The 23,166-nt window shown below is 33.5% G+C and overlaps 1 protein-coding gene across 1 annotated transcript; it reads right to left on the bottom strand.

Annotated features, from left to right (window-relative positions):
• Window positions 1–1,005: 1,005 nt before the first annotated feature.
• On the bottom strand, window positions 1,006–21,973 carry LOC130624305 (A disintegrin and metalloproteinase with thrombospondin motifs adt-1-like). Its single transcript, XM_057439885.1, has 19 exons — window positions 21,814–21,973; window positions 18,539–18,609; window positions 18,207–18,365; window positions 15,728–16,327; window positions 11,030–11,203; window positions 10,599–10,778; window positions 10,166–10,339; window positions 9,557–9,730; window positions 9,101–9,277; window positions 7,482–7,655; window positions 7,234–7,407; window positions 6,812–6,985; window positions 6,242–6,418; window positions 5,697–5,873; window positions 4,909–5,079; window positions 4,384–4,545; window positions 3,739–3,827; window positions 3,115–3,292; window positions 1,006–2,219 (listed from the first exon to the last, which is right to left on the bottom strand). The coding sequence occupies exons 2-19, from the start codon at window positions 18,594–18,596 to the stop codon at window positions 2,176–2,178; spliced, it is 3,216 nt and encodes a 1,071-aa protein (XP_057295868.1). The 5' UTR covers window positions 18,597–18,609; window positions 21,814–21,973; the 3' UTR covers window positions 1,006–2,175.
• Between the last annotated feature and the right edge of the window lie 1,193 nt (window positions 21,974–23,166).

The raw sequence follows: 23,166 nt of genomic DNA, 5'->3' as shown, positions 1-23,166 counted from the left end.
AGCCTGTAAAAGAGAGAAACTTATCCAACGATAATCCTGTGACAACCTTTTGTGTTGCTCACGATATTAATGCATGCATGTACACACAAGTAAATTTCACATGCAAATGCAAATTTCGTTGCATCTGCCTGGACAAATTCCCCGCGACTTAATCCTTTTTCGGATTTTTTGGAAAGTTACAGAATTTGGCCAGTGTAATGAAATATGTTCGTTAATTAGAGGTTTACGCCATTTGGAGTAGCCGTTAATTAGGGACAATACTGCATTTCTTTAAAAAGTAAGGTGATAACTATTAAATACAAGAGATTATTATAAAAAATACGCATAAAAAAACTCTACAAAACTAATTGTATTGTCTCAGTTAACCAACATTTTACTAATAATTAGACAAAATTTAGCTGATCAACTGTAAAAATTTACCTACAGTTTGGAGAGGGCAACAAGAACAATGCTATACGTAATGTAACATATTTACAGTCAGAGGGGAGGAAGAGCCAACCGTTTGGATGGAATCCCCTTCCTTACTTACTATGTACGAAGATAACCAATACCACGAGAAAAGAATAAACCAAAAACATATTACACTATATCGTAGCTACATGTGATTACAAAATAACGCGCACGGTTTTTTAGATATATGTGCCTCGCTTGTTGGAGCACAAATCAATAAGTCAATAAGTTGTTAATTAACGAGATTTATTTTTCAACTGGCGTTTACTAGTACGCCGAGTTAATTAAATCATGTAAGTAATTTCCGGTCATTTATTCTTACAAAATCACTTTGAAGTTTCTTCTTGACAAGCAACCTAAAGCTCAAATTTTCAAGTCAAGGTCTATTAAATTGGTGTTTATTTCAGGGCAAGATGCTTGGGGCAATTTTTTTGCGAATAAAACGTCCAAATAAATTTTTGTTTTGCGAAAATATTTTTGCGGTTTGACGTTTCTTTATGTAAAATGTGAAACTTATTTTTTAGTTTAGCAGCTATCACGAGGAAAATGCAGAACTAGCGATGGGGAAAATTTTTTTCTTTGGAAACGTTTACAATTTGAGTTTTCTATAAGTAAAACGACTTCAAATGTATCCACAATATATGACAACAAAACATCATATGAAGATCTAATGTTAAGTAAAATAAAATAACTTAGTTTTGCGAACAGGGTTGGATAACGTTATTTAGTTCCTGAAAGTAGTAATTGGAGTTTGCTTGTTTTGTATCATACTAGTATCACAGAGGGTTAATACGGATGTTCAAAACATTAGACAGAAACCTCAAAGAAAGTTTCATTTTTCTGTGACTCAACTCTCTCTCTCTCTCTCTCTCTAACAAAAAATTTATCTAAAGATCGTTCAGTTATCTTTTTATGTGAACCATCCATTATTTTGAATAATCTCGAAGGGGGAGAATGGCGGGAAAAATAATGCTATAGAACATTCTATTTTTCAATGTCGTAAAAAATTTTTTTGTGTTATTTGTTAATAAAAAATAAAAATGTAAATAAAAAAGAAGGGAGATGCAGAAAGATTTGCAAGCTTTATGTCTAGTGCAGAAACTATACTTGTTGAGATTGCGCATGCATAATTTGACGAAGTATTCGTTTTAAAACAAGTGCATAATAACACAGATATTCAATTCGGTTAAAGCGGTTTTACTTTGAAAATTTCACAGGACTCGATTGAAAAGCAGTATTCAACTTAAATGACATCCTGCATATATTCAACTCGGCCAAAGCCAAGTTGAATATCACAAACTCGACTAAATAATTTTTGATATCCGATTCCACCACATCCAATATCTGTTAAATACTCAAAATAGACAGACAGTAAAAGTTATGTCCAAAATAAAAAAATGTACAAGATTTATATAATAATCACCTAATCAGCTAATAAGGAGCGAGAAAAACATGAACTTGGGCATTCTCTCAATAATCTGCAAAGTCATTTTTTTAATAAAAAAATTAAAAGGTCAGCGTAGAATATGCTGTTAATTAATGGGTGATTTCATGAAATTTTTATAAAAACTAACCAAAACAAATTCAACAAGACTACGTTTTCTACAAATAAAATAAGAAAATTACATAATATACCCTCCAATGTATAAATAAGGGAAAAACAAAACTCGGTTAAATATGGTTGGTTAAAATAAGTATGGAATTCGTATGCCACAAATATTACTGTTACAATTTTCGATAGACTTGATTCACCAGTTGATGGAACCATCCTAAATAAGGTAAAAAAAAAACACGTTTATTTCAAAGAGAGTTTAAAAGTTCATACTAATTTAATATCAACAAGACGTATGATATACGTAAACAACCTCGCGAATAAAGTTTACAAAAAGCTGTCAATCAGATTGTGATTTCTGTTACGAAGTTAGAAACGACATATTATGCTATTCAGATAGGCTATAATAGTTGTTACGCACTATGCAGTTATTTTTTCAAAATAGATTTGTGATATCTTTTTGAACGGAAAACTCTTCGAATTTGAAGCCCAGAAGAGGAATGCAGAGAGTTGATGGTTGTCTTCGTTTCTCTCTTACGTAATGTTGTGGAAATTTTGCAGGCTACTTTCCAGGCATTTGGGAGACCTTAAGTCTGCTTACATTCACCTTTGTAAACTTTGATGGAGACACTTTTACTTTACCAGTTAGTTAAAAAATGATTTTGAACACTTATCTTATAAAACAGCAAAAAAAAAAAAAAAAAAGTAAAAATAATTACCAAGATGAGATTCGAACACACGACTACTCCCGTTTCGGTGCTCAGAGAGGCAAAAATTTCCATTCTTGTGGGACACATTTGCGTTTTAATACAAGCTCACGAGCTTGTAATAAGAGAAGTTTGGATGACTCGAACATTGTGCCAATTTTTAAATTTTGTTTCCAAAAGAAAAAATCATTTCTATCTTATCTTTTTGAAGTAAAGCTAGTTAGCACATTGAGTGCATAAAATGAGTCCTGTTTTTACGTCTTCTTACTTAATAAACTGCCCCGTATATGCAAAGTAAGGAAAAACCCGCACATATATAGAAATTTACCGTACACTCAGCCACGTTGAAGTTACATTATAGTCATGTTACAAAACCACGTCACTGGAAGCATAACGAGTACTTACCGAATTTTTTGCAGGAATTATTTGCTGCATCAAACCTCAACTTGCATGCCGACAATTCAATGTGAATTCCCTTCAACATAGTGCAACGAGTGTACAAGTAATCATAGAGCGCCCATAAGTCCGCACCAATGAAAACGTTTTTGTTGCAGTTGATGATGTCTTTTAGACGAAGCTTTATCTAAAATTGTTGAAGTTTTTTACAACATCAGGTCTAATTTTAACTTCGGTAACTTCGAGAACAAGTTGATATATACAAAGGGCGAACCCCGCGGAATTTTCCACGAAATGACAACTAGTTAAAAATAAGTTTTTGGCAAAATAACTTACAGCGCCAAGATTATTACAGAAAGGGACTCAGACGATTTTCCAACACCAGAGCTGCCTGTTTATTACAGCTACAATACACTCAATTATAGTGCCGTGTTTTTCCGGCGCGCGCAGAAATGGAGGTAACTTTTCCGGTTAGTTTGTTTACATTTTTACCTCCATTTCTGCGCGCGCATCGGGCATTACGTAATCACTTAGATGCGTGCGCAAGTAAATATCGGGACTGTGATTCCATTTATAACCTTTTTCTATAAACCTATTTATTTCTATAAAATGTCACTATTATAAAAGATATACCTCATTTAATCGTGTCAATACATTCTTGACTTGTGTTACATGCGAATTGACCGTGTTGACGCTCACTTGGAGCCTTTGAAGATTGCATGCTAAAATAAAAACGAAAAGTTACGTATAAATATGTTTTGAAACCAAGAACCTACAATTTTGTTTCTTATTATAACGCAAGTTTAAGGAAATGATCCTATAGGTTTGTCGAGCTGAGTTGATGCGCTTAGCGTTGTAGATCTGCTTATTAGGTCAAAAATTGTTGTTTCATACAGCTACTATAGCTACTGTAGAATTCGGCTTGATTCGACTCTCAAAAAACGTGTGCCGAGCCGATCCGAGCTGAGCCGAGCCGAGCCAAGCTAGGCCGAGGCGCGATGTATATTTTACGAGTTCGCTTGTGCACGTTGCGGCACGGTCTAATTAACAGAAGCATGTTAAAAGATTTGTTTATTTACAAGCGACAGGTTCATGAGTTAAACAAACAGACTTTTTTTTAAGCCTGACAAATTTCTGTCTTACTTCAAAAGCTTTACCCTTGATGTGAGTTTGTAAAGCTCGATTTACACTTTCTGGAGATTTTACACATTTCTTACGGAGACCAAGTTAGATATAATTCCTTCCAAATAAGCAAAACTAAATAATTCAACATCATACATTCACAAATTTGATTTTGTACTGCTTCTGTCCAGTAAGACATCGTATTTATAGCCGCATGTATGGTTGCATCATCGATGTTGAAGAAGCTTAGTGTGGGTGCAGTTGTTGGAAATTGAGTGGTTAATGAGCAGTTGCATCTCTTCGTCACTGGACATGCCACTAAGATATGTAATATATATACCTTTACTTGCACTATCAAAGAATTCTGTAATAATAGGTTTAACTATACTAAAAAACCTAAATTTTGGTCAATAAATTTTTACGTTTTTACTTCGGCCTAATAAAAACCTTAGAAAAGAGTTTTGGTGATAAGATTAGTGTAGGCATTTTCTTGCTCCTTCCATTTTAAGCACTTTAGCTAACTTTTTAGGCGTTTAACATTGCATTTTTTTAAATTATGCAATATATTAGTTTAAAAGCCTAACTTATTTTTACGAAAATAATTAAACTTCTTAATATTGATAGCAGCAAAGTCTAATCTATCACAACGTTAAAAAAATACGCAAAAGTGCGGTTCCATACCTGGGCAATCAGCAAGTTTGCAGGTAGAGCTACTCGTACTTGAACCAACACAATCATTTCCAGCACTGGCAGGGAAAGGATCAGTACAATTTCGACTTCGTGTCCTCATACCCATATCACAAGTCTTTGAGCAAGTGCTCCATTCACCCCATGCTGTCCACGTACCAAGAACTGAAAATGAAAAAAATGCAATGTATAAAATAAATAGAAAAGGAAACAGTGCAAAAAGCAATGATTATAGAGAAAGAACATTGAAATTACAAGCTCATAATTTTATTCCAACTGTCGATCTTTTAACTGTCGATATATTGACAATGCAAAAATATTGCTGTAAAAAAATGTGAAGAACTAGCATGATCTGCGTACACTGCAAGCTATGAGACCCCTGCCTCATAGCTTGCAGATGTTACTAATTTTCGCATGTATTTAGTTTCGCACTTTTCACGTATTTTTATATATGACATAACATATCATTTCGCAAAATTATTATTCCCAGAAAAAATTAAAATTATGCTAATAATCCATAAATGTTGTCTGTAAAAAAAGAGAAATTTCATTTATACAGAGAAAAATATATCGAGTCATAACAAAGAGTTGTTAAAAGTTTACGTTGGTGAATTTTTTTTTAAGATTCGTTGAAACGTCATTCGTTGAAAAGTATTCTAGCTATATATAGCTGGAAATGTCTTGCAAGTTTAGTTATGAATAACGTCACTTTCAGACACATAACAACGTGCTGTAATTGTTTCTGCAGTATTGGTACAACCTGAAATCAATTCTTATCTTACCTGGACAAATAACGCCCACGTTGCAGTTCTCAGATTGCTGCAGATTTGCACCAAGGCAATTACCACCAAAGCTTGTGTCAACGCAAAATCGAGCTCGTGATCGCGAAGGAATTGTACTGCCATCACTTTGACACGTGTGTGAGCATGCTGTCCACGGTCCCCAGGTTGTAAGTCGTCCTGAAAGTTTTCGCAAATAAATACAAATTTAATCGCTGGCTTGTATAGAGGTTATTTGAAATGGAATAACCATTTCCTCTTATAAAATTTCCTCTATTAAAGGAATAAGCTACTTTATTTTATACTTGGAAATGCAATGCACTGAGCTTTCCTTTGTAAGTACTTTTAGCTCATTAACTACAGAACATACTTCAATAAATTGCTGCTTGGCAATAAAATACACAACCAACAACAAAAGAGCAGTTACTGGAGCTGTTTGAAATCTTTGAGTAAATACTCAGGGCTTAATAGTTGTTTATAATTTTTTCATTAAGTCTAAGTTGTGCTATTAAGGACGTTACTATACAAGTATAAATAAATAAACTGACCCTGGCATGGAACTTGAAAGTTGCAGTTTACGGTTTCAATTAAATTTGCACCACCACAATTATCACCCAATGTTGCTCCTTGGCACAATCGCGTTCGATTTCTCATTGGTGAACTTGAGCCTGCTGCATGGCAAGTTGCGGAACAGTCTGACCATGATGACCATTGCGTCAACGTACCTAAAGAAGTAAAAGTCGTTAATGGCGTTTTGGATTGAAATTTTGGAGATAGAATGTTAGTCTCACCACGAAAATGTTGATTTTTTACAAAGCAGATCTCCTACTTTTGTTGTCAATATGAATTCGTATTTACACCCTTCACATACTCATTAAAACTTAATTTAAAAGATATCAGATACATATGATAATGTTAGCTAGGTTTTGGTGGAGTGTGCTTATCGGTATGATCACATTCACTGGCAACTTGCATAAAAATATATAAATATATATAAAGTCTCTCTCATATATGTAATGCAGATAATAAATCATATATAATTAGAATTTTTATTTGCAGGCCAAGACCACTTATTTTGCATTTTAAATACACCATCGTGTTAAGAATTTTTTATGTACCTGGACATGCCACTCCTGCACTGCAGTCTTGGCTTTCAGTAAGGACAGCTCCACCACAGTTCCCTCCAAAGCTGGTATTATTGCAAGTACGTGTTCTAGTGTGTTGAGCAGGGGTGGCACCAGTTTGACAAGATTCTGGACACATACTAAAGTTCGACCATTGAGACAAATCACCTAAATTATGGAAAAAAATTATTATTAGGCATCTTCAAATGATAACAGAATTATTCGTTTTAGTTTAATAATTTAATTATTGTACTTTATATTATTTCCTTTTTATATTGTCACGTCATGCTGTCGGATACAAAAGCAGAATTAGTGAATTGCCTTGCCAATAAAAATGCCTAACAATCTATCATGTAGCAATGCTTGTAGGTAAAACCAAGTTTTTATATTCAATACTACTATAAATAAAATGTTACCTGGACATCGAACTTCCACGTTACAGTCAGTAGTTTCACTTAATGCAGCGTTATTACAATTTCCACCAAATGTCGCACCAATACAGGAACGTGTTCTTTGTTGGGTTGGAGCATTTAGGCCTAATTGACAGCTAGCAGAACATGGACTATATGCAGACCATGTATTAAGATTTCCTAGATAAATTTTTCAATAAAAAATAAGAACAGAACCAGGACATGACAGCGTGAAGAAAGAAAAATATATATACCTGGACACGAGACTCGCTCCGTACAGTTTCTTGTGTCTACGGAGCTTCCAGGACATGTTTGACCAAATGTTCCACCGTTGCATGTCCTTCTTCTTATTTGTGTTGGTGCAGTATTAACATTTGATTGACAAGTTTCACTGCAGGATTCATACGCTCCCCAGTTAGACCACGCACCTTGATATTATAAAAAAAAGTATAATAACCATCAAAATAAAAGGTTATCTATTTAGTGCGTACTTACTACAGTCACTGATTTTATTTATGCATAACTTTTTGTTAAACCCTGCATCTAACATGTATCAATTTGAACTTCTCAGTTACGCAACTTGCTAAATCAAATTTATTATGAGTAGATAACTTGTTTGAACTTATGAGCGTTTGAACTGATGATTGGGTTATGATAGCTTTCTCAAACCATATTTTCTCTTATATGAGTAATTTATGTGATCAAAAAACGATTGTAAATTTGCAACGAGATTCATCATTCTGTGTGTCTGTAACAGGCAAAGTGGGTATGTTCATTTTTTTTATGTTACCGAAATTTTCTTTGAAGTAACCGAAAAATGCATGTCTAATATGTTAAAATTTCTGATGTTACGGCGCGACGTCAATAACACTACTTTAACGTCAACATCCTCTATTAAATTAATGAAGCCGTTACAGTGCACTTAAAACTTTGAGACCAAGTAACTTGGAAACGAGGTGGTGACGTCAATGATTTTTCACCGCGTGGGTAACTATGGACCACCTAGGACCAATTTGGGTAAATTTCCCAAACCTGGGTCCCAACATCCGTTTCGGAATTGACGGGTTAATTTTTATTTCTTAAAAAATTTTTTTTGTGTTTTCAACGGCCTCTGATGACGTCAGCACAATTTTTAAGCCCTTATATCTCCTTTTGCGTTCCTCGAAGACATATCATCCTATACGTTATTTTGATCAGCGTTTCAACATTTACATATTACAATAAAAGAATAAAATAAACTTCTCAAATTTTTTTTGGATCTTCACTACTGTCGTCAGCAAAATATCTAAAACAACCTATTTTTAAACCCTTGTATCTTCATCAAAAGCACGTGATTACATACATTTTCTTGGTCAGCGCTATAAGATCTACACAATAGAGGTAACGTACAAACAGGGTTCTAATTATTTAGCAGATGGGTTGCTGACGTCATCAAAATTCATTTGACGCTTATTTTTCAATTTTATCCTGCCTCAGTGGATTTTTCCACGGGCTTTATCGACAAGTCACTCTTAATAAAAGTAGCGCAAAGCTAACTGGGAACTTGTTACTTCCCTTTAGGGTAAGCATTTTTACAATCTAAATAATAAATGTTTTAATTATGCTGACCAGAGCAATTAATCATGTTTTACTTACTTACTTTCACGTACTTTATCAGGGGGTCATTTGTACTTAGTAACCTTAAAATAAGTTTGCTGTTTCAAAGTTACTTTTTTAATAGCATTTCTAGCCTACCTTTCCTCAGCATTTCATTCAGTCACTTAGACCTCGACCTAATTGGTGATCATTTAACTACTTAGCCTGATACGACAGTATTTGATGTCTTTTGCAGGCCTGCTTATAAAAAAAGTAATGTTAAAAACAACCCACAAACCTTCACATCCTATGTTAACATTACATGTTCCAGTCATTGTGAGAGCAGCACCTCCGCAATTTCCTCCAAAACTGACGTTAATGCATTGTCTGCTACGCATTCTTGTTGGTACCTGATTGGGATTACTTTGACAATTTTCACTACAAGCTCCCCACTGTCCCCAATTGGTGAGCACACCTATGTATAACATATAGTTAAAATAAGATAGTTCGTATCAGGACTGATCAGAAACAAAAAAACCCTAAATTTCATAGATTTCTTTATATTTTCTTGAGAGCATTCTTAATTTTTCATAAAAATAGTAAAGAAAGAAACCTTTCTTCGATAAGAGTAACTTTGTGACTAGTCTAAAAATTATAGTAAGTATTAAACAGTTTATTAAAATTTTTTTGACTTTTAACAAGAACAAGATTAAATTAAAACTTTTTAATCACAAATGATTTTCATTTCTCTTACCAAAGCAAGGTACTTCCACATTACAATCTGTTGTTTCAGTCAAAGCGGCATTATTGCAATTCCCACCAAATGTTGATCCTACACAAGACCTTTGTCTTTGTTGGGTAGGAGCTACCAGACCGAGCTGACAAGATGCAGAACAAGCACCATAGCCAGACCACTGTGTTAAACTGCCTGGAAAGTATAAAGAAATAAAACTGCATATTGGTCCACGCACGAATAGGTGATAAAGTAAATATCTTACTTTTAATGTCTATGTTAGCTACCAAATTGACAATTTGTTTAAAAAAAAATTTTTGAGCGACTTTCTCATTCTGTAAGATTCTATTTTTTTCTGTTATTTTTAGGCGAGGCTGTTAAATCTATGCGATCACTGGTTGTTGCTGCAGTTAACGATGATGTGTGATGAAAATCACACAGAAGGAATATCGCATCAAGAGCTTTTTGCATCTTAGGATTTTCAACGTATGCACTATTCTTTATCATGAAACAAAAGTCTCTCAAATTTGCAACATTGAGGATAAAAATAAGGATAAAATATCAACTGTTTATTTTACTTTCACTGTAGATGTGTGTGAAGATGTTGACTATGTGGAAACAAATAAATACCTTGGCAGGGCACACGAGCATTGCAAACAACGCTATCAGTAGCACTTCCTACACAGCCTCCATTAAATGTTCCGCCTAAGCATGTTCTTGTCCTGCTCATCGTTGGAGAGTTATTAACGTCAGACTGACATAGTTCAGAGCAAGCACCAAAAGCACCCCACTGACCCCAATTTCCTGAATGAGAACAAGTATACATTTTATTTACACCTCTATAGCAGCATTTAGCTAGTACATTAGCTAGTATATGATAAATAAGTTTTCAGTTCTTTAGTTTAGATATTATTGTTTACTATAACCTTTTAAAATCCGCGAAAATCATTAGAAATATATCACATTTGCGATTTCGCCCTGAAATTTCTTGCACAACACGAGATTGGACCATGTGTATTTGTATGCACGAGAAATATAAATTGCTGTGAGCAAGCAAACAGACCTGGACAAGGAACGCGAAAGTTACAGCTTTGTGTTTCCGACGAATCTCCACCGCCGCAATTTTGACCACCAGTGGCGCCAACACAAGCTCTTGTTCTCATTTGCGTAGGAGGAGATTCGACCGCTCCAAAGTGACAGGTTGCTGAACAAACGCCATAGGTTGACCATTGTGTCCATGAACCTAGAAAAAGCTGAAACGTTTAACTCTGCTTGGATTTATTGATTAGATGTAAAACTCCATATCATAACTTATTTCGCTTCGTTATTGTAAAGAACAAAACTAAAACTAATTATTCATTTTACCGTAGTAGTCAAATATTTTGCCTCGAAGACTCAAAGCTCCATTAGATAATCTCCTTTATTGAAAAGCTGGACCTTAATTGATTACACAATGCCACACAAAAGACAGAACAGTATATTTTATATACTTGCCTACACAATGTCCCATAAAACATACTTCTCTCTCTGTAGCTGACCCTGGACAGTCATTTTGGACAGCATTGGTGATTGGGTTGACGCATTGTCGATTTCTTGTTCTTGTGCCGTTCGCACCGCAGCTAATAGAGCAGGCACCAAAGTTGGACCAAGCAGTCCAAGATCCAGGAACTAGAAAAATCAAAATGAAAATTGTAGTGTATAATAACGCATTTTTTAATCGCATTTAATAATACTTTATGTCGCCAATCCCCCGACCTGTCGTGCTTTGTAATCCCAGGTCATCACACTTTTTAATCCCCGATATTTTTGCGATATAATATTTCTATCGTATAGTTTTGTCCTTGTTTCTTAAACCTTTTGTGTATTAAATTAGACAAAAACAGATGACAGCTACACGTCTTTTCCAATTAGACTTTTACAATACTGTAGCTGAATAAAGCCACTACATAAATTTAGATAAGTAAAGCAAAGTAACCGAGAGTTTAACATCATTGGCGGTAAATCCGTCCCAACGCCTGGCTCTTTATTCTCTCCAAACTATATAACTACAGTACATTATTCCTAATACACAGGTACTTCAGTAGTAGATAGCTATAAATGGATACACACCACGTTACCACGAAAAAAACCATGCATGTTCAGTTTGCTTTGTTCTTTGTTGATTTATTGAAAAAAGACAAAGATATTAAGTCTTCAGTTATTCACAAGAAACTTCTAGACAGACTTTTACGTCCAAAGAAAAATGTGTAAAAGTTATTTTTGTTTGAATTTAAGAATTAGAACATCCACCAACACATATTAGACAGGTCTTACCTGCAAGAAAATACGAACAATCCCTTAGCTACTTTAAGGCAATTAATCTCCGAAATTAATTGGGGAATGGTAACAACTACAGTTAGCGAATTAAATGAGGTGTATGATCTATTTCTAAATCTCTTTTGTAAACAATATGACAAAGAGAAAAACAACAAGAGGAAAACAATTCTTAGTCCCTGGATGATCAGGGGTCTATTGAAATTATCAAAGAAAAAACAAAAATTATATGAAAATATTTTGAAGAAAAATTCATTTTATAATGAAACTAAATAAGAAAAGCTACAAAAACCTATTTGAAAAAACTAAGCATCAATAAAAAAACTCCATTTCCAAGGCCTTGTAAGCAAAAGTAGTAGGAATGCAAAAGGACTTGGGAAATTATTAAAGAAATTATTGGAAAAAGTAAGTAGCTATGCTATTGCTAATAGTTTAAATGATTTTTTTGTAAATGTTGGCCCAAAGTTAGCGTCAAGTGAGTCGTAAGAACTATCAATCTGATCTGAAAACGTTTAACTCAACAATGATCGAATCCGAATTGACTATACAAGAATTACTAACAGCTTTTGAAAGTCTCCAAAATAATAAAAGTGCAGGTATTGATGGCATTAGTGCTAATATAATAAAGAACATTTTTGACCTCATCATTTTCCCTCTTCATTATATATTAATATTCAATTTAGAAGTGGTAATATTATAGATAAATTAAAAATTGCGCAAGTGACGTCCATTCTCAGAACTGGAGATAATGCCAAAGTTACAAACTACAGACCCATATCTGTACTTCCTTGTTTTTAAAAAAGACTCAACAGATCACGCTTTACTTTATTTAGTCCATGATGTGACAGATGCTTTTAAAAGAAATCTTTTTACTCTTGGAGTGTTTATTGACCTTCCTAAAGCCTTTGACACAGTAGATCATGAAATTCTCATTACTAAACTCGAACACTACGGTGTGAAAATAAAAATCTCAGTTGGCTTGAAAATTACTTGACAAACAGGAAACAGTGCATACGTTACGAAACAGATACAACTAAACAAGGAACTGTCACTTGTGGGGTACCCAAGGCTCAATACTTGCGCCACTTCTTTTTATACTATACATTAATGATATACCATTCTGCGTTGAAATTTCTGAATTTCATATTATTTGCAGACGATACTAATATATTTTACTCACATATAAACTCTTTTTGAAGTAGGTAACAAGTAGGTAATTCTTTTTGAAGTAGGTAACAGCGAATTAAAACATTTAGAAGAATGGTTCAAAAGCAATAAACTTTCGTTAAATGTAGATAAAACAAAATATACTCTATTTCACAATAAAGTTTTTAAAGTCGACAACATACCCTCTTAAGCTATCTAATTTAATTTTAAAAACATAAGAATTAAAAGGCAATCATCCATGATTTTTTTTAGGTGTTTTGTTAGATGAAAATCTAACATGGAAAAAACATATCCAAACTGTTGAAAGAAAAGTTTTTTAAAACCCTTAATTTTAACTCTTTAAAAACTTCTATTTTTCATTTTTACATAGTTATATAACGTGTTGTAACCAGCGGCGGATTTAGAGATTAGGGTTTATCAAGCCAGTCGGGTGGACGTACTTTATATTTGTCAAAAGCCTTGTCGTTGCAATTTCAAAAAAGTGTTTCGTTTAAGCACAAAAATCTTTTAGGGTGGCTTTCGTAATATGCTCTGCGTTAAATGTCTATAGAATTTCTACACATATACACACATGCATGCATGTTTTATATAGTTGAGCGCATATTCATCAATGATACATCCTGCGACTTACTTTGCATGTTGTTTTATTAGAGGGCAGAAAATCCAGTTATTTCCTTAAATTCTATGTAAAAATTGAAGCGTATACCCCTTAATTTATTATCGCTGTACTTCGACTTACTTTATGTATTAGGGGTGAGAAATATAAATGTTGGTAACATGTGACAGTAAAAAGCATAAACCAACCCCCGTAATTTTAACACAAGTCAAATATGGCGAGAATATTCATTAAGGGGTAGTGGCTTGTGAAATACCGTTCAAAACCATTAAAAATAAAAACAAATGATGCTTTTCTTCGTAGCACAATAGTTTTTTGCCACAAAAATAAAATAACAGATTTGTTATCAAGGTCATAAAACAGCAAAAAAATAAGAACTTGACAAAAATTGTACATCTACCCCCTGATAAATTTATTGCGACTGACTTGTGAAGAGACTTCCATGCTGAATCGAAGATGAAACTTTGAAGCCGCAGCTAGCATGTGTGGTGTTCGTACAAAGTTTTTTTATCAGCTGGAGAAAGAAAACGCATGATGTTTTTTTATTAAAGCTTTGCTTTTAGTTAAGTTGGATAAAGAAGGTTGTTGGGTCTGGGACTACGAATTTTCGAATTAAAAGCAGATGTGAAAGCTGCTCTTTTTAAATCAACGATTATAGCTCGAAAGAATGGTTTACTGTACAGGAGCTCAAAAAATACTATTTTCTGGTGAACTTTTATAGATGAATGGTGTTTAGGTAGAAGTAGATTTTGTAATGTTTCCAATGTGATTTTAGCTAGTTAGAATGCAGATAAATTGTGCAGAAAAAATTTCGTACTACTTTTGAACTAGTTAGTAAGATAAAAAATCACTAAGCTATAAAATTTTTGTTAGTTATAAAAAAACCGGAAAATGGCTTATTCACATAAAAAATGTAATTTATATTTTATAAAATATAATTTGATGTTGTCTTCTCCTGGATAGAGGGTTAAAATACTCAAGATTTTTTTCAAAACGTGCAGAATTTTTGACCTCAACACGGTGTGCAAACTGGTCACTTTATAAAAACCAGCTTAAATCTCAGTATAAAACTGGCTATTATATAGACTTGTCCCTGCTTGGTTTTTCTCATATTCGCTTTAATGTATTTTTTAATGGGATTTTAAGCTCTAAGTAAAACACGCCCTTAAACGCCTTGCTTTTTATAACGCCCATTTCTTAGTGGCTTTGTAAAAAAATGGACTAATTGTTTAAATTCCTGTATCCACCACTGGTAACATTGTTTGGGCAAGCACACACCAGTCTAAATTGAACAAACTCCACAATAAACAGAAACATGCTTGTCGCATAGCGTTCGGTGCAAATAGATACATAACCTATGACCTATTATGTCACAAAATTTTGATGCTTCTCTGTGACAAGTGTCGTCACTTAAAACTAAACAGAACAAAAGTTACACCTCCCCATACCTACATGGGTCAAAAAAGCCCACAGCAAATAGGGTTAATTTTATTTAAGCCACTTATGTAATAGGGTGCCTATTGTGCTAAAACTGTTAATTAAGCCTTAAATGAAGTGCCAAACAGATAAAAAGTGATTTACTGCAAAATACTCGCCTAAATTACGCCCTTATGGCGCAAAATAATATGTGAGGGCGTAAAATCTAAGATACTGATCACATATTGCAAAATGCGCTTAATATTCTAACAAATTATATTTATGTTTAATTTTTGCATAAGGGACCTTAGAAATGTTGGCGTAACTGGCCACCTGTTGAGGGCGAAATATAGATAGAAACTCAGCTACTGAAAATTTCAAGTAAAATCATCCAGGTGAACAAAAGTTACAAGTAAAAAACGAAAGGGTGGGCATTTTTGCCCCTCCCCTCCCTAAAAAAAATGAATAGGGTTAAACCACAGTGGGGACCAAGCTTAAGAGATTACAAAGTGTGACAAGGTGGAACTGTTAAAAATCTATGGACCTTGCCTTTTTTTATAAATGAAAATAATGCTCTCCCTACCACCCCTCGCCCCCTCCCCATAGCTACAAGGGTCAAAAAAGCTCATAGGGTTAATAGCCTCAGAGATGCCTGAAAGTAGGAAAGAATAAAGACATACCAGCGCAGTATTTGTTTAATACTTGATTATAACACACCGAAACATCAAGTTGGGACAGCTCTTGAAAATTAGCTGTTCTTGTGATGTAACTCATGCCAGTTAAGCGGAGCAAATCGTTTATTCTGGGGTCAGGTCCAACTGCACCCACACAGAAGCCGGCTTCACTGCGGACACGATTTTCCGTTGAAAAACGTGTCCTGTTGTTAAATTCAATGTTTTCAAATCCATCTGTGAGAAATAAAACGATTCTAACTTCGTTTTGTCGATTGCAACCATCTCCTTGGTATAGTGCTCTGGTCTGAAGTAAGGCATCATTGATGGCAGTACCGCCAAGTTTTCGAGGTAAACCATCAATGAATGCATTAAAATTGGCCAAATTACTAGTTTGTACAGAGTCACAGTTAGCGACGATTTCAGCTTCAGTACCGTAGTTAACTACACCAACTCTGATTAGTGGGTTTGTACCAAGGCCGAGCTGTGCAGCAAAATTCTTGACAAACGTTTTTTCTTGACTCCATTCATCTGGCAATGACGTTTTGACACTGCTTGATGAATCGATGACAATGATGTAAGATATATTGACGGTGTTACATGGTATCACTAATAAAAAAAAAGTTAAGTAAGTACATTTCAACAATAAAATGTTATCAATTTCAATATTCAAAACCCCATGGTGCTATTATTTGCTGAAATGTTAGGCTGGTATGATTCTGATGACAAACCTAAATGTAATTACTTAGAGCACATACTAGCCTAGGTAACTGACTCCATTTGTGTATCCTATAACCGTCTCTGACAGTCAAAATCTTTAAATGTTATTTCAGCCTTGTATTCATTGTTCTGCAGCTACCGTGCAGTACCAGTCAACTGCAGCATACGAAATTTTCAAGTCGGTAAGCGTTGTAAAAAGAATTACGTTGTTAAAAGGTACCCGTAATTTCTTAACGAGTATGTTATTTATTGACCTTGGTTTATTTCGCGGAAACCACAATGTTATCGATTTTTGTTTTTGCTAACTTTTATGTAAAGTACTGTGTAGTGATCTAAGGCCTGATAAAGGGATTTTAAATAATTATCTAGAAAATTTTTTGTTTTGTTTATCAGAAATTTAACTAGCCAGAATCCATTAAAAGACCAGAATATGTGTGAATATTCATTTGTTACATATGCTCATAAAATATATTGCCTGGCGTTCAGATTTTATGTTCAGGCATTATTTACAAACTTAAATCGTGTTCATAAAATTATGTCAGCAACTGTTGTTAAAATATTTAATTTTTGGTGAGGAAACATTTTGCGCACAAATGCATTTAAACAAAAAGAAATTTTGATCTTGACAGTTTCTAAACAAAAGAAGTTAGAAGCATAGTTTTGCGAAATAATATTTAGTAATATTTTATATTTTATTAATTGTTCGCAGAACCTCCTGCTGAAATGCCTGGTTTATATTTAAAATTGTGTAGGTAAATTTTTGAGGAAAAAGTTTGCTGTAATTTTCTGCTGTCCTTAAGGTGGCAGTAACACTTTTTTTAGCTGTCCAAATAGCTGAATTATTTACTCAGTGTTTTATTTATACCATTTTTTACTATTTCCTAAAAATATAGGCCTTAATACATAATAAATTGATTTTAAAATAACACTAAAATTGCTAAGTCAGCAGAAATTTCTATTTTAAAATGTATCATAAACAAGAAAAAAATTGGCTTCTACTAGTTCCAACGTTTTACAATCTCGTTATTTTACACCAGCTTCTGATTTTAAATGAACCTTGGGTTAACCCTGTTAAAACGGTGTGCGGATTTTTTTGTTCATTCTTATTTTTTTAACAATAGCCTTTTGTTTTTTTCAAAAGATTCTTTCTTAGCATCCCGTGCGAACACTGCTAAAAGAAAAATATTACGAAGATTTCCGCACACCGTATCATGGCTGCATGGTTCACCAAGCATGTCTGAAAACGAACATGCTATCGAAAGTTAAAGCTCGTGCAGTGTAGCATAATGAAGATCGTTTTAAATTTCTACATAATGCGCCATCTCTGTTGTTATTAACGTTTCTCTTTAATAATTACGTCATTTCTTTCTGTAAAATTTCACAAGCGCGTAGACTAATTAATTATTCATGAATTATATTTCAAAGAGAAATTGTTGAGGCTGAATATTTTTGGTGAAAGATATTAGTATTTTAGCCATAAAATTGTGACAAGTGTGTTATATCAGAAAAAAATGAATATATAGTCTATAAACAAACTTTCGTAACTAATTATGTAAAAACAAAATTTCCGGTTTTTAAAAGGGTTACTGCTGCCTTAAGCTATATAAATGTGTAACCGTCGTTTCACATACAGCATATTGAAAAAAATTGCAAAATATTGCCACAACATATTGATGTAATGTGAAACGAATTAACACCAGCATTTGCTTATTATTCTATTCCAATAAAGATGACGTGAAGAAGGGAAAAACAATGGAGATATATGCACCTTGACACGACACATCATTGCAATTGCGCATTTCCATTACAAATACATTGTTGCAACTGCCAGTGCAAGTACGTGAACGAGTTTGAGTAGGCGATGTAGAACCAAAGCGGCAGGTAGCTGAACACGAACCCCAGCTAGTCCATTCTGTCGTTGACTGCCCTAAAATATAAAATATTTTTGATAAATAAAAATAATTTTTAGTTCTTGCATTGAAAAATCTAGTAAGGCGAGACAAAAATTCAACTTTTATCGCACAATAAGTGATTTTTTTTATATTTAGGCTCATTATGAAAATTGGTAAAACGAAGAATAACCCAACAAAATCAAATTACCATTAATTTGCACAGCTGTTGCAAAGAGCAAAATGCATATGAAACTTCGTGTTTCCATTATTTCTCCTAATCTAGAACAGAAAAAGATATATTATATTGCACTTTATTTCAGTCATAATGATAAAATGTTTTAAAATAACGTGTTAAAACATACAGTAGTGTTTTTATCACCTAAAAATCATTTTCAGTTGTCATATCGATGTAGATTTGACTACTATTATGTACTGACATTCACAACATATTCCCACTTTCATTATTAATTCTTAAATAAATCTCACTTCTGTATTAAACGAATTAAATTTAGGCCAAAGTGACCAATAAGTAACATGTGTAACTTTCGTGCCCACATTCAACCTTGTCCCCAGGGTTTTTACGTTTTTTTTATTGTAACGGAACTATTAACACCTAAAAAGCCCTAGGGAAGAGGTTGACTCACTTTTTTATTTAGTCAGATTATATCGCTTTCGTGCAGTATTATTATTAACGACTAGTGCAGTATTATTATTAACGACTAGTTGCAGTATTATTATTAACGACTAGTTACAGTATTATTATTAACGACTAGTTGCAGTATTATTATTAACGACTAGTGCAGTATTATTATTAACGACTAGTTACAGTATTATTATTAACGACTAGTTACAGTATTATTATTAACGACTAGTTGCAGTATTATTATTAACGACTAGTGCAATATTATTATTAACGACTAGTTGCATTATTATTATTAACGACTAGTGCAGTATTATTATTAACGACTAGTTGCAGTATTATTATTAACGACTAGTGCAGTATTATTATTAACGACTAGTGCAGTATTATTATTAACGACTAGTTGCAGTATTATTATTAACGACTAGTTACAGTATTATTATTAACGACTAGTTACAGTATTATTATTAACGACTAGTTGCAGTATTATTATTAACGACTAGTGCAGTATTATTATTAACGACTAGTGCAGTATTATTATTAACGACTAGTGCAGTATTATTATTAACGACTAGTTGCAGTATTATTATTAACGACTAGTTACAGTATTATTATTAACGACTAGTTGCAGTATTATTATTAACGACTAGTTACAGTATTATTACTAACGATTAGTCTCAGTATTTTATTAACGAATAGTCTCAGTATTATTACTAAAGAATACTCTCAGTATAAATTAAGCGACTAGTTTACAGTATTATAATTAATGAGTAGTTGCAGAATTATTATTAACGAACAGTGTCAGTAATATTATTAACGACTAGTTGCAGCGTTAATAAAGTTTTATCACAGCTAAGCGAAAATAGTTTTTTTTCGTTGCGCTTTTTTGCATTTTATGAAACTTTAAAATATCGTCCAATCAAAACGCCATAAAAAATATTCTGCGAACAGGACTTATACTTCTTTGACTTTCTTTAGCTGACTTTGACTTCGACTTGTCATTCCTTGAAACAAGTGGAAAGCAACGTTCTGTGACAGGCTTTTCTTTTGCTCTAAATTTCCACGTTCATTTCCCCCATAATTTTTAATATCTAAAATCGAAGCTTAACATGTGGGTGCCGAAAATAAAGATGACACATTCTTTTGGAACTTTTCAACTTTAGTTTTTATATTCTACTCAGCAAGATATTGATGAAATTACCCGCTGCTTTTTAATTAGATTTGACATTATCAAACGACGTAATGTGAATGTTAATCATGACTCAGATTAATTAACTTTTGCTTCAAACTTTGGTTTCGTGTCTTTATTGTTTATCACGCGTTTGCTTAATTTCATTTAATGCAAGTATTTTTTTTACCTATTTTTTAGATGATTTTGGGATTTTTGATCTAAAGGTTATTGCCTCGGCATTGGAAATTATTCCAACAAGACTCTCTGCTACTTAATTTTTTCACGGTATCTAACATTTACTTTTGGGGTGTTATATATCATTGGTTTAAACAACATCAAATTAACTTGGGAGGGATGTAGTGTGGAATAGAAAAATGATTGGTCATGTCACATCTACTGACGTTAGCTATTTTCTATGACGTCGTCATTATTTTTTTCAAAAATGCTTTTACTGGTTTAGTTATTGTGCGAACTTTTTTTAAAAAAAATATAGCTTCCATGTTATCTGTAGCTACAATGTTAACAGTTGGAACAATTTAAAGCTGAGTAAACAAAATACAAAAAAAATCGAGATTTTCTTCGGGAACCACCGCACAGCAACACAATTGGGAAACTCCTAAAATAAAACTGGTCAGTTGACGATGAAATCCACACTGTGCCGACCATAAATAGGATTAACTAGCGAAGCGTCTAAAAAAGGTAGGAGTCTAAAGATTTGATGATAAAGAATAAGCGACTTAGCTTATCGCTCCATTTATAATTTCATTATTGTTTCTTTTACTACAGCTTAATTAACTTCTTTATTAATATAAAAAACCTGCTATTACTAATTTAATTGTCATCATATCGATGTTATGAGTAATAGAGCTGTGATGTTTTGAATATCGACTTTAGCTTTCAGTTCCCTGCCACATCTATTTTTTTTTAATTTCAACCATCGAGACCTTTTTTTTCACTATTTTTTGTGTGTTTGGAAATGCAAGTGATCCAAACAAATGTTTAACACTTTAGAAATACAAGCCTATTGTTTGAAACACATCATGCTTTTAGAAGGTCTGAATAGGTATATTCTCGAAAATATTTATTATTGCATATTTATATTTATTATTGCGTATGTTTAAAACAAAGAGAAAATTAGCAATATCTTAGTGCTAGACAGTCAACACAACGTGTTATGTTTTCAAGCGAACTTATTTACAAATAAATTTTATTGTTTCTTCTGCAGCATTTCCTCTTAAAGGTTTGTACCCACAAGTTTGGACCCTTGAGGTAAACAATACATGCATTAAGAAAAGAATTGTTGCAAGGAGAAAGAAGAAGCTAGTTGGCCATAATATACAAAGAAAAGTAAGACAGAAGTGGTGTCAGATTTAGAAGCCAAGACTACCTATGATTACCCCATTTGTTTTAAATTAAACTAACATGCGCCCTGCTTTATTATACCCACTTTTAGCATTCAGATTTCACGTAAAAACATTAAAAAAAATGTTATCGTATATGAAAAGTTTAAAATGCTTTCAGTAAATAAAAACGCTCTATGAAGCGTTATATATATATGTCGGCAAGAAAATTATTCTCTCAAGTTCTAATGGAGAATAACACATAAAAAAATATTGATATAAACTAAAAAATAATACCAAATAATAATTATGAAATTACATAAAATACTCACAACAATACTTGTTTAAGTTCTTCTTACTCTCCGATACAACTCCTGCAATGCGTTCTTACTATGAGTAATGCAAATGCATTAAGTAGAGAATTTTAAAGGTTTATTATTATTGAGATAAAATCACATTGGTAAATCTAAACAAAAGGGAATTCTTTGCTAATTTACGAATTGTGTTGCGAAGACTGCAAATTAATTAATTAACTAATACCTTTTTTAAAGCTACGTGTGATAAAATTCTCTAGGGATTATTTCTATAAAGGCTTTTGTAAAAAAGAATACTAATGTCGTGGGATGTCCAACGAAACATTAACAAAAGTAATACTTGGCATATTTTATAGTAAACGCCATGTAACGCATGACAAGTCAACTGACTCCGCATGATAATTACTCACAGCAAACACAGCAAAATATCTCTTTAATAATAGCCGTATTCCGTCTGTCTGTCTGTGTGTCCGCGAAAGCCGTGTCCCGTAACAGAAACACGAAATTTTTAAAATGCGCATCAATACCAAATGCGATATATTTCTGTCCACTTTGTTGCGACGGGTTAATTTAAAGGACGGACGACCCCGTGGATTTTTCCACAGGCTAACGACTAGTCTCTATAATAATAGCCGTCGTCTGTCTGTTTTTGCGCGGACTCCCGCTGAGTTAGAAAAGATGTTGCGGAAACACAAATATCAAATGCGATATATTTTTATCCATTTTGTTGCAACGGGTAAATTGAAAGGACGGGCAAACCCGTGGATATTTCCACGGGCAAGGACTAGTTCTTATTATAATGCCAGCTATGCGTTTCTCTATCTGCTTGTAAGCTAAAATGGTAGCTGCAACTAGCGACGGGTGATTTCCCGCGAATTTTCTTTTCACTTCTTCCCAGCAATGGGTGATTAAGAATAAATAAAAACTCAATATGGTGATACTGGTATTCTCGCCTCGTTGGCTTGGCAAAGCGCATATACAATACACTCTCACCTCGTTGGCTTGGCAAAGCACATACACAATACACTTCTCGCCTCGTTGGCTTGGCAAAGCACATATACAATACAATTCTCGCCTCGTTGGCTTGGCAAAGCACATATACAATACAAAGCACATACACAATACACACAGCTATGATGAACGGCATGATGATCAGCAACTGGATGAAAAAACTTCTCTAGCCCATAGATCCAAACGTGGGAGCTTTATAGCCTTTTTTCTAGAGAAGAAAAACCGTGAAGATGACCATTTGTTATGCCGTGCATCTTACAATATATATCTTTGTAGTCTGTTTTCCACGATTTTCGTCATAAACTCGAAGTTGGGTGGTACATGAAAAAATAAAAGATATGATGAACATTAAACACTGTT

Source organism: Hydractinia symbiolongicarpus, chromosome 13 (genome assembly GCF_029227915.1).
Source record: "Hydractinia symbiolongicarpus strain clone_291-10 chromosome 13, HSymV2.1, whole genome shotgun sequence".
NCBI classification, from domain to species: domain Eukaryota; kingdom Metazoa; phylum Cnidaria; class Hydrozoa; order Anthoathecata; family Hydractiniidae; genus Hydractinia; species Hydractinia symbiolongicarpus.
The sequence above is the reverse complement of the archived record's forward strand: the minus strand, read 5'-3'. Positions and strand labels throughout refer to the sequence as shown.

What these genes read in the sequence shown, in the direction of transcription:
- LOC130624305 (XM_057439885.1), bottom strand. Translation starts at nt 18,596, where the DNA reads ATGGAAACACGAAGTTTCATATGCATTTTGCTCTTTGCAACAGCTGTG. An exon ending in AACAGCTGTGCAAATTAATG is followed by an intron (nt 18,366 to 18,538) that starts GTAATTTGATTT and finishes TTTATATTTTAG; the next exon opens with GGCAGTCAACGACAGAATGG. An exon ending in TGCTCGTGTGCCCTGCCAAG is followed by an intron (nt 9,731 to 10,165) that starts GTATTTATTTGT and finishes TATACTTTCCAG; the next exon opens with GCAGTTTAACACAGTGGTCT.